This window comes from Cucurbita pepo, chromosome 2, assembly GCF_057944985.1.
Source record: "Cucurbita pepo subsp. pepo isolate OVF chromosome 2, ASM5794498v1, whole genome shotgun sequence".
NCBI lineage: Eukaryota > Viridiplantae > Streptophyta > Magnoliopsida > Cucurbitales > Cucurbitaceae > Cucurbita > Cucurbita pepo.
Window position 1 is genome coordinate 14,215,563 of NC_141799.1, and position 10,856 is coordinate 14,226,418.

Sequence of the window (10,856 nt, forward strand, 5' to 3'; positions counted from 1 at the left end):
ATGACACGATGTGTGACCCTTCACAATTCATCTCATTCAAGGTCCAACGTCCTTGCTGACACACCACCCTTCGAGGTTTTGCCTCCTCGCTGACACATTGCCCAGTGTTTAGCTCTGATACCATTTGTAACGACCCAAACCCATTGCTAGCAGATATTGTCCTCTTTGGGCTTTCTGCTCCCATGCCTCTAAACAATGTTTGGTTCTCCTCCACAATCGACGTGGGATCCCACATCTGCCCAAGAAATTGGTTGGAAATATCTTTAATTTTTATAATAATCTTAAAAGTAGAGTACAGTAAGGTTAGGTTGTAACATTATTTTTCGGGTTAGTTGGTTTGACCTGACCAAAAAATGTGAACCAGTGAACCAACTTGAATTTTTAGAGGTCCAGTATTCTTGCTGGCACTCGTTCCCTTCTCCACTCTATCTGGGACCCCCGATCCACCTCCTTTGGAGCCAGGGTTCTTACTGACACGATGTGAGAGCCTTCACAATCCACCCCCATTCGAGGCCCAACGTCTTTACTGACATACCACCTCGTGTCCACTCCCCTTCGATGCTTTGCCTCCGTGCTAGCACATTACCTAGTGTCTAATTCTGATACCATTTGTAACAACTCAAGCCCACTACTAGTAGATATTGTCCTCTCTGGGCTTTTTACTTCCATACCTCTAAAAAATGTTTCGTTCTCCTCTCCAATCGATGTGAGATCTCACATCTGCCCAAGAAATTTGTTGGTAATATCTTTAATTTTTATAATAATCTTAAAAGTAGAGTAGAATAGGGTTAGGTAGTAACATTATGTTCGGGTTGGTTGGTTTTACCTCAATTTTTCAAAAAATTCAATCCAACCGAAGTTGAAAAAAAAAAATCACACCAACCCAATTTTCATAGTTTAAGTTGGGTAATCTAGATTAGTCAGGTTCTCGAGTTATACGAACACCCTTAAAAATAAATCCCTGAGACGGACGTGTTGCAAATGTGGCAAGTCATGTTAAATTACAATTTTGTCCTCATTCATTAAACGTACCTTTACTAAAATTTAGATGGGGTTAATTCAAAATTTCATTTCAATTTTCTACCCTTATTAATATTATTGGGCCCTTCTTTCTTCAGAAATTGGAGGACATTTATGTAACATTGCTTCATATTCCAAGAGAAAAAAAGAAAACAATTATAAACATAAATATAATCTTTACTCAAATGACTTTATTAATTTAATTAGATGCTACAAACGAAAATTAATTTATATATAAATTAATATAAATGAATAAGCTTATAAATTAATTTAGGTCCATTTTCTTCTTCCTCAACCAGACCGGACGGACAGCCTACATGGCGTTCTTCTTTTTTGGGTCGCCGCGTCTTGGTGTTGCTATACCGAAGCTCGCCATTCCCCAGTCACAGCTTCTCCGGTCACTGTTTATCCAAGAACTCCGATCACTTCACCAGGCACTGTTCCGTATGTTACGGTCCCTGCAACTCCGACAAATTCACCGGGTACCATGCCTATTGTTACGGCCCCTGAAGCTCCGACGACTTCACCAGGTACCGTTCCTATTGTTACGGCCCATAAACCTCCAAACAAGCTCATCCATTACATATTAAAATAAGCCCGTTAAAGCCCAATAATTGTATAAGCGTAATGTCTATGTATTTTAAGAAAATGATTTAGTTATTATAACAATAAATTGTCCCGCTTCTCTTATAAATACTCCTCCAAATATCAATATTTTTATCTAAGAAATACTAAGCATAGAGTGCAGTTTCTACCAAATATCTTGTAATCTCTTCTTCGATTGGGGTTATTTAATAAATAGTATGAGTATTTCCCAGTTCAACAAATCCTAATAATTTTGATAAAATTAATTCCGAAATAAATCATTTTCGTAATAATTTAGGTACAAATTTATATCATTGATTTTAGTAATAATTTGTGCACCATTTATTTCGCATAAAAAAATAATAAAATGCCTTAACTTTATATAATTTATCGACCTATATTGAGATTAAATTAAGAAAATTCTTAATTTAAATTTCAAAATTTTGGGCTAGAAATAGTGTTAATAAATTTTATTAATACATTTATATTTTTTAACTCGGGAATAATTTTTTATTTCTCTTATTTTATTTATCAAACTCTAAAACTACATCATTTTCTTTTTTTGTTTTATTTGTATTTGTGTTTTGATATTTATTATGAAATAATGTTTTTTATTTTAAAACTTGATTTATTATTAAATATAAATATAAAATTTATATTTAATAAATATTTTAAAGTTTTAATTTCAGATTCAATTACTAGGGTTTAAATCGTCTCAATTCAACTGTTCCCCAATTTTATTTTGAACCCGGAATTTCTATTTCTTCTTCTTCCTCCTCAATCGGTACTCTTTCTTCCCAAAATTTATTTTGCTGCCTAGTTTTTGCACCAAATCTCATTGACGCCGGCCACCGGCGGTACAGTCTCCCCCGACCATATATCTTTGTAAGTTCTTCATTTTCCAAATGTCTTCTCTCTTCCCCTAAATGGGGGATTTTCGCGGACAATACGTTAAATTACTAATGTTTTTAGAGTAATCGGCAGAAGGATCTAGTAAACCTTAGAAAACTAGACGCGAGGGATCGGAAGTAATGGCAAGCGCTCCTGCTCAAATTCCTACCAGTTTCGGGCACGAGCTCAGAGCTTGTCTTCGTTGTCGTCTCGTCAAAACTTACGATCAGGTGAGCTGCAGTCTCCTATTTTCGAGCTTGTGATGTCATTATGAGTGCTTGAATTGAATCTTTTGTTGTTCATGATCTTTGAAATTTTCGAACTTTTTGTTGTATTGAGTATTGATCATGCCTACAGTTTCGTGAATCGGGCTGTGAGAATTGTCCCTTCTTCAAGATGGACGAAGACCACGAGCGTGTTGTAGAGTGCACTACTCCTAATTTTAATGGGTATGTATAATTTTCTTCGCCTGTAGTCTTTTTTGTTTGTGTTGGTGTTTGTCTTTTTTTATTTTTTATTTTTGGTAACTAGTTTGCTTCCATCATGCCTTTGATTGAAGTTTGGACATGATATATAATTTCATTTATTTCAATGGACATATTGAAATCTTTTACATGGAATTTTTATAGATTCAATCGATATTGAAAGAACTTATATTCAGCTTATGATCATGATTCCATTTTACTTTTAAATTCACTGTTCTTTATTTCACTTCCACTTCTTGTACCCTTTTGAATCTATTGCAGGATAATTTCTGTCATGGATCCTGCCAGAAGTTGGGCTGCTAGATGGCTGCGAATTGGTAAAGCTAACTATTACGATATGAGGCTCTTTCTTATTCCTTACCCCATCCCTTTAATGTTTTGTAACTAAAGAATAAATACTTGCTATATATTTACCTTGAAGACAAGAAACTACGACACGTGAACATCGATATTAATTGGAATCCTTTGTGTATTATTTTCAAAGAACCAAATTGCTCTTTTAGAAAGAGAAAAAATGGAAAAAATATTACCACGGAAATTTCTTTATTTGATTGGAACTTATATTTCCTGATATTGCAGGAAGATTTGCCCCTGGTTGTTATACTCTAGCAGTCTCAGAGGCCCTCCCTGAGGATTTGCAGGTTTGCAATCATTAAGTAGCATATTTGTTTACGTGTTCTGTTCTTCTGTGTTTATCATCTACCAGAGCCATCAGGAAATCCATGCCCATTGGTTGGTTGTTTTAGTCAAGGACTTTTCATTTGATCTTGAATCCTTTATTTCACTCTCTCTCTGTGTCCTTTTCTTTGATTCTTTTGCCCGTAACTTCAAAAATTAAAAATCATGATTGGCATATTTAGTGAAGGTTAGCAAATCCCTGGAGAGGCTTTTGCAGGTTTTTTTTATGGAAAGGGGTGGAGGAAAGGAAAGATGTAGTATTTAGTGAATTGGGGAGGTGGTGGCTAGACTAGTGGAGTTCAGGGGCTAGGTATATGGAATTTAAAGGCACATAACAAGGCCTTGCTTGCTAACTGCTTGTGGCATTTTCCTTGGAGCGGGATACTTATGGCATAAGGTTATTGTGAGTAAATACTTTATGCCAACCCTTCGAATGGCTATCAAAGGGGTCTTGAGAGACATGGCTAGGAGTCTTTGGAAAGCTATTTCTAATGAGCCCCATTTCTTCTCTCAGTTTGTTCATTGTATAGTGGGCGATAGGGTGGATGCCTATTTTTGGGAAGATAAAGCTGTTGGGGGATACACCCCTCTGCTCTTTGTTTCCTTGTTTTTACCATTTGTCTGCCTTGAAATTTCACTCTAAGGCGTCCATTCATCCCTCTTTTAGGGATTTCTCGCCAAGTAGGAAGCAAAAGAAAAAAAAAGAAAGCTTGCGACTCCACTTCCATCCCCTTCTCTGCAGTCTCTCCTTTTTGGATTGCATGGGCTTTGTTGTATCCAAAATTATTGATAATGTAGCAGCAAGTATTCCTCTTAAGAGAGTATTACAACCAAAGTGGGAGGCGTAGTAGCTTGACAAGTCCTATACCCCCGAGGGCGTGGGAGGAACTTTTTTGAAGCCCCCATCCATTATATTCACAATCGAGCTAGCTAATAAATGGCATGAACATAGACTTTTTGGTGTGATATTTAGTACGTCAAAATGCAAAACATGAACTGTTTTAGTCCCGTAATTGAAACGTTTCATTTTACTCTGGTTGTCTCAATTGGTGAATATAACTTTCCAAGGCTCTTCTTCTTATATGTTCTTCACACTATTGTTTTCTGCAGAATATATGTGAAGAGGAGCGCGTGCAATATGCACCACCAAAACGTGTTTGACCCTATGGTATCTCTTGCTTATCCGAGTTCCACCTCGTTCGTGCAGTAGTATTTTAAGTTGAACTAGCATTTAGCATTCGCTGTCTTTTGGTCGAAATGAACAGAAGTAGAGCTACTAACACCTTGCGTTGTATATCTTAATCTGCTTCCCCTTGTGCTTCCTTATTGCCTATTACTCACGTGTGGAAGAAGTTGAATTTGAGTTGCCTAGAACAATACCGGTTTAGCCAAACACTGCTAGGTTATTGCTGTTGGTTGTTGAAGGAGAAAACATTTTAGCCCCCACCTCGAGTTCACATGCCCCGATGGGATGATTTTGAAAATCACTTTTATGGTTTCCAATCGGGATGGACGATAAAGTGATGGAATACATATGCTCACTTTTTAGTACCCCTATTACATATACTATGCAATGCTTCTTCAAGCGGATGTTAGGCTGATGAAAAGGCTTGATGATAAAAATAAAAAAATTTAATAAAAAAAATAGCGATGAAAATAGAGTTCTTAAGAACTACAAACATTTGTTGAACCTGAAAAATAAAGGAAAAATATCCATTTTTTCTCTTCAATATATGCTTTTTATTTAAATTAGTTAGTTAATTTAATGAAATTAAACATTGTTATACCCCATGTCAATTGAACATTAAAAAAAAAATTGAGATTATAAAACACTTTTTCTCAATTTATTAGTCTTAATTTTTAATTAGTTTATGTGTTAACCTCGAAATTTTGTTTAATATAATTGTAATAATCTAAATCTCAATATTGTCTCTTTGGGGGTTCAAGTTCACCGTTCTTTACGGTTTAATATAATTGTAATAATCTAAGTCTATTACTAGCAAATATTGTCTCTTTGGGTTACGGTTTAATATAATTGTAATAATCTAAGTCTATCACTAGCAAATATTGTCTCTTTGGATGTTCAAGTTCACCGTTCTTTACGGTTTTATAATTTTTTTTTTATAAAATGCATCGAACGTGAAGATTTAATCTCAGCAATTAACTTTAGGATTAAAAAAAAAAAAGATTTTGTGACCAAATTTGAAGAAAATACATTGGCAGAAAAGTGATTTTTTAACAAGCGCCGCTTCCGAATCTCCTAAACTCTAAACCTAACGCGCCTTTGTCTGTCTCTCACTTTCAGTTCGTATCCCTTTCCCCTGAGTTCTTCGTAGTTTCTTTCAATAATCTCGTACACTTCTGAATTGCTTCGTTGTTTGTCCACAATCTACTTTCAGCTTATGGTTACTCAGTTTTCAAATTGAGTGTCGAAGTTATTCCGTAATTAAGGACTTGAAGCTGCTATATCCTCGCCAATAATGGCGGATTCTATTTGCAGAGCACTTAGAGACGGTGCGTTAGAGGGGGAGCTCGCGCCTGCTCTCACCTTTAAGGACTCCATCAATTCGCCATTCGGTTTTCACGCATTTGCCCACGTTTTGATGCAGCTTTCGAGCAATATTTTGGCGGGTAAATCGCAGTCTCGGTTAGTTTAATTCCCTTTTAGAGATGTCATTTAGGAGATTGAAATTGTTTCGCTTTGGCGGTCGTTTTGACTCTTTCTTTGGTGGTGTAATTTTGATCTCAGAGGTCTCGTTTTGCTTGCGTTCTCTCGAAGTCCGGCGTATTACCTCGAGCTGTTGAAGAAGAGTGGGGTGAACGTGGGATCGTCTGAAAAATGGTGAAGTACTCTTTGCAAATTCTTGCATCTGTGCCTTTTTTAATAGTTCAGTTTCTGTGAGAACGCCGGGATTACTAGGGAAGAAACGCTTGTTAATAGCATTAGGCGATACTCAGCTAGTAGATTATCGATATTAATATTAATTTTGGTGAAAATGACACTACGAAGTAGCTAGCATATTTCTCACCATGAGGGATGTAATGAGTCTTGGTATCCTTCAGATTGACTTGAATTTATCATTAGATAAGAGGCATACTCTTTCATATTTCGTATCAATGATTTCTTTTTTCCTTTACTGTTATTTTTTATGTGCAAGTTCAATTGACTATTTTTGTGTTATAGGATTCAAATTTTGGACTGTTATACAGATCCTCTTGGTTGGAAGGAACGGTTTACAGGGGGGGAAAGATTTTCAAATGTTCACCAAGAAGTTTCAAATTTATCTCATCTTTGTACAAATGTGAGGGATTTGGATAATCTATTCTCTTCAATTATTACGCTTGGAAAAGGTATGGCTATAATCTTGATTGAGAATATAGCGTAGTGATTTTCTGGGCTTATTTTGCAAGAAAAAGGTCACAAGTTAAATTTTAATGTTCTAGCAGGATTTGTTGGAGATGGAAATGTACGCTTTTGTGTTGCCATAGACTCGGTACGTTCTCTCCCTCTCTGGTACCATTCAAGGAACCACTTATTGTTAGTATTAACTATGAGCAGACTTGAGACCCACGGTCTCATATATTCTTTTCTTGTGCATAGTATCTATTGAATATTACTAAGAATATCAAACTGTCCAGGAGTATTCTCCTTTATAAAACCATCCAGATAATTTATTTTGTCCTGCATATTACTCATTAAATATAATTAAGATCTTAAGACTATCAAATTGTCAAAGAGTATTATCCTTTCTGGGTTCTGTGTTGAATGGTGATACTTCCTTTCTTTGTTGAGGTGTGGCAGCAAGAAATGCGTATAAACAATGTGAATCATCAGTTGCATCTTTTTGTTTTTAGTTTGGTGCTGGTCAGATTCCACAGGGATAAGCTCCACTCTTGTTTATAGTTGTTCTGTAACGGCCCAAGCCCACCGCTAGGAGATATTGTTCTCTTTGTTTCGAGCTTCCCCTCAAGGTTTTTTAAAACGCATCTGCTAGGAAGAGGTTTTTACACCCTTATAGATGCTTCGTTTTCCTTCCCAACCGATGTAGGATCTCACAATTCCAACCCTTCGGGGCCCAGTGTCCTCGCTAGCACTCGTTCCTTTCTCCCATCGATATGGGACCCCTCCAATCCACTCCCCTTCGAGGCCCAGCGTCCTTACTGGCACACCACCTCGTGTAAACCCCCTTCAGAGCTCAGCCTCCTAGCTGGCACATCGCTTGGTATCTGGCTCTGATACCACTTGTAATGGCCCAAGCTCACCGCTAACAGATATTGTCCTCTTTGGGCTTTCCCTTTCGAGCTTCCTTCAAGGTTTTTTTAAAACGCGGATGCTAGGGAGAGGTTTCCACACCCTTATAAAAAATGTTTTATTCTCCTCCCCAACCGACGCGGGATCTCACATATTTCTCTGTTGAGTTTTGCTCTTTTCTTTATTTCCATTCACTACTAATTTGAAAGTCGTTGCTTTTATTTTCTCATTTTTATTTAATCTTCTGAATTTTACCAGGTATCCGATATGTTAAGGCATTCTTCTACATCAGCAGTTGCAGGTCTTTTAAGCAACCTTCGGAGCAATGGTATGGATATGATATGATATATTACCTCTGAAATTTTCGCTGTTTACATAAATCAAATCTCATGAGTTATGGTTAATAGTTTTTCACTTGATAGCTCTTATTTAATGGTATGGATATGTTATGATATATTAATCCTGTTTGAACTGTTTACCTGTGATTTTAGATAAGGTTTCAAGTACATTTTGGTTGGTACATGAAGACCTTCACGAGGAAAAGGTCATAGCTGCTCTTGAATATATGTCTTCAATGGTGGCCACAGTTGAGCCATTAACTCCATCCCCATATGTGCGCGAAAGCAATCTGAACACTCCCTATCTTGAACACAGCTCTACTAAGGGGAGGTTTCATGTGCGGATTAAACGCAGAAATGGACGCGTGCGAGTCATTGTAAAATCTCTTATTTTGCAAAACTTTTGGTATTTACTTTTGAAATTCACGGTTATAACCATAGATTCTTGGTGTTCAATTTTTAGTGTGAAAATTTTAAAGTTGAGCAGTCAGGCATCACATTTACGTCCATTTCATCTGAAGATGCAGTCGTCAATCAAGGGCTTGTACCGAAGGTTAGCTATCTTGATTTTGGCCTCTTTCATTGTTTCCCAATATTGGATTCTTAAAGATTTGGATTTACCAAAATTGAATTTTATGGTACAAGGAATCATTTTCTTCTTAGGTTTAGGGTTTGTTTGGAATACCTTCTAGTTTAAGCATTTTTTAAAAAAATATTTTTATATCTTACATTTTTTAAAAATGCTTTAAATTACTAATATTTTTTTTTCTTCATGAAAATATATATATATATTTCTTTTCCTTAGGGTATTTTGAAGATTTTCGGTTAATCACTTAAAAATCATTTTTGGATAATCTATGTTTAAATGTTTCTTCAAAATAGATTTTTAATTAATCTAATTTCTTAAATGCTTCTTATTTACTAAAAAAATTCTAAAAAATACTTTTGATCCTCTAAAATCATTTTACACTAATCATACTAAGTTAGTAGTTTTTGCAAAGATGCTCATAGAGAAATTGGTTTTGTTAAAAAAGGATCTATTTTTTTCCAAAGTTATTCCAAATGTACTTTGCATCCAAGTTTAAATGCACAAGCATGAGGATCTACTCTTGATATGCCTGATCTTTCCCCAACTAGTACAGTGATAGACTCTGAGTCACTACGGTCAATACACGTAGGATTAAGAAATAGAAAATAGGGGAGACGAATGAGTATGTGAGAAGTCAGCATGGGCGTGTTGTAATCTTTTGGGCGTGTGTTGCTGTGATTTTATATGCCCATGTGCTCCTGTTAGTATGTTGCTGATTGTTTTGTTGTATAAGGATAGTCTTTTAAGGGCATTCCAGAGGGAAGGTGAATGTATGCTTTTGGTATTTTGTTTTAGGACTCGTAGTTCGGGTGTTCTTGGAGTTAGGGGAGCCCTCGAATTGAATCTCCCTTGGCTGTTGCCATAAATCATTAGTCATTTGAACTTTTTTCTCATAAATTTTCATGAATGAAAAACTGATGAATGGACTACATTTCTTCTCTCAGGTGCAGTTCAATCTTCAGTTGTCTGAGAAAGAGCAAATTGACAGGGCTAGAGTTGTTCTTCCTTTCGAGCATCAAGGTTCGGATTGTCAATGCCCTATCATTGCATATTGCAAAATAATTCTAACCTGATTTGACCCTATTATCCAGGCAGTAAGGTTATCCTGAGTCTTGACTAACTGTTCAAGGTCAACTTTTCTTATAGGAAATGGTAAACCGATACAAATATACGATGGTCGAAGATCTCTTACCGAAAGCAAAGATGACGACAAACCTCTCTCGACCAGTGAGAAAAGCAAGGATGAAGGAGCAGGGAAGGGAGAGATCATATATTTTCGCGATTCAGAAGACGAGATGCCAGATTCCGATGAGGACCCTGATGATGATTTAGACATATAATTTTGAATGAAGGTATAAGATTTGTATCATATCTATCTTTTTCAATATCACTTCAAATTGTTGCTCTCAGTTTTATGTTGAACAATGTGTGGAGTAGCAACCCAGACGCGACGACAAAATACGAACATTACAAGTTTGTTTCTTCTTCGGGATGATTTTAGGACTGAATTATTCTACATAGTTTGTTAATTGTTTCCCATGAACCTCTTACAGTTCCATATTTCCTTTTTGAAAGGCTGCAAAGGGTGTGAGTAAAAAATATTTAAAAAGAAAAAAAAGAGATAATAAAAACTAAAAAGGAGAACCAATCTATTTGGACCATATTATCTTTCTTTTCTTTTGCTTTTTATGTTAATATTCTGCTTGGAAAGCAACTGTTGGGCTCATTTTTGCTATACATTTATTGTATATATTTGTGAATGATACAAAATTCCACTGTCAATTGGACCATTTTTTTCTTCTTTGTCATTCAAATGCTTGGACTATTCGATTAGAGAGAATATTCACTTTTTGTCTATCATGTTTATGCTTGACTAAAAGTCTCGTTAGAACGCCAACTTGCTGCTGGCTTAGTTCTTGACAGTAATAGTGTTATCAATGCTAGAAGGCTTGCATCAAGCTCGGTAGCCAACCGCCTCGATTCCATCCGAAACTCTTAGCAGATCTTTGATAATTATT

The 10,856-nt window shown here is 36.1% G+C and overlaps 2 protein-coding genes across 4 annotated transcripts; both read left to right on the plus strand.

The window, feature by feature from the left end:
- Positions 1-2,324: 2,324 nt before the first annotated feature.
- Positions 2,325-5,210, plus strand: LOC111787495 (transcription elongation factor SPT4 homolog 2). 2 transcript variants are annotated; one of them, XM_023667471.2, is made up of 6 exons: positions 2,325-2,490; positions 2,578-2,726; positions 2,854-2,945; positions 3,243-3,298; positions 3,561-3,622; positions 4,770-5,210. In XM_023667471.2, exons 2-6 carry the CDS (start codon positions 2,637-2,639, stop codon positions 4,818-4,820), a joined length of 351 nt encoding a protein of 116 aa, XP_023523239.1. In that variant the 5' UTR covers positions 2,325-2,490; positions 2,578-2,636; the 3' UTR covers positions 4,821-5,210. The 2 variants fall into 2 exon arrangements, with proteins under 2 accessions (XP_023523239.1, XP_023523240.1); XM_023667472.2 differs by having other exon boundaries at positions 2,590-2,726.
- Positions 5,211-5,913: 703 nt separating this feature from the next.
- Positions 5,914-10,375, plus strand: LOC111785560 (elongator complex protein). Of its 2 annotated transcripts, none has more exons than XM_023665963.2 (9): positions 5,914-6,306; positions 6,409-6,501; positions 6,844-7,010; positions 7,104-7,153; positions 8,170-8,239; positions 8,403-8,626; positions 8,713-8,802; positions 9,783-9,858; positions 9,985-10,375. In XM_023665963.2, the coding sequence occupies exons 1-9, from the start codon at positions 6,140-6,142 to the stop codon at positions 10,176-10,178; spliced, it is 1,131 nt and encodes a 376-aa protein (XP_023521731.2). In that variant the 5' UTR covers positions 5,914-6,139; the 3' UTR covers positions 10,179-10,375. The 2 variants fall into 2 exon arrangements, with proteins under 2 accessions (XP_023521731.2, XP_023521734.2); XM_023665966.2 differs by having other exon boundaries at positions 5,916-6,306; positions 7,107-7,153.
- Positions 10,376-10,856: the final 481 nt, after the last annotated feature.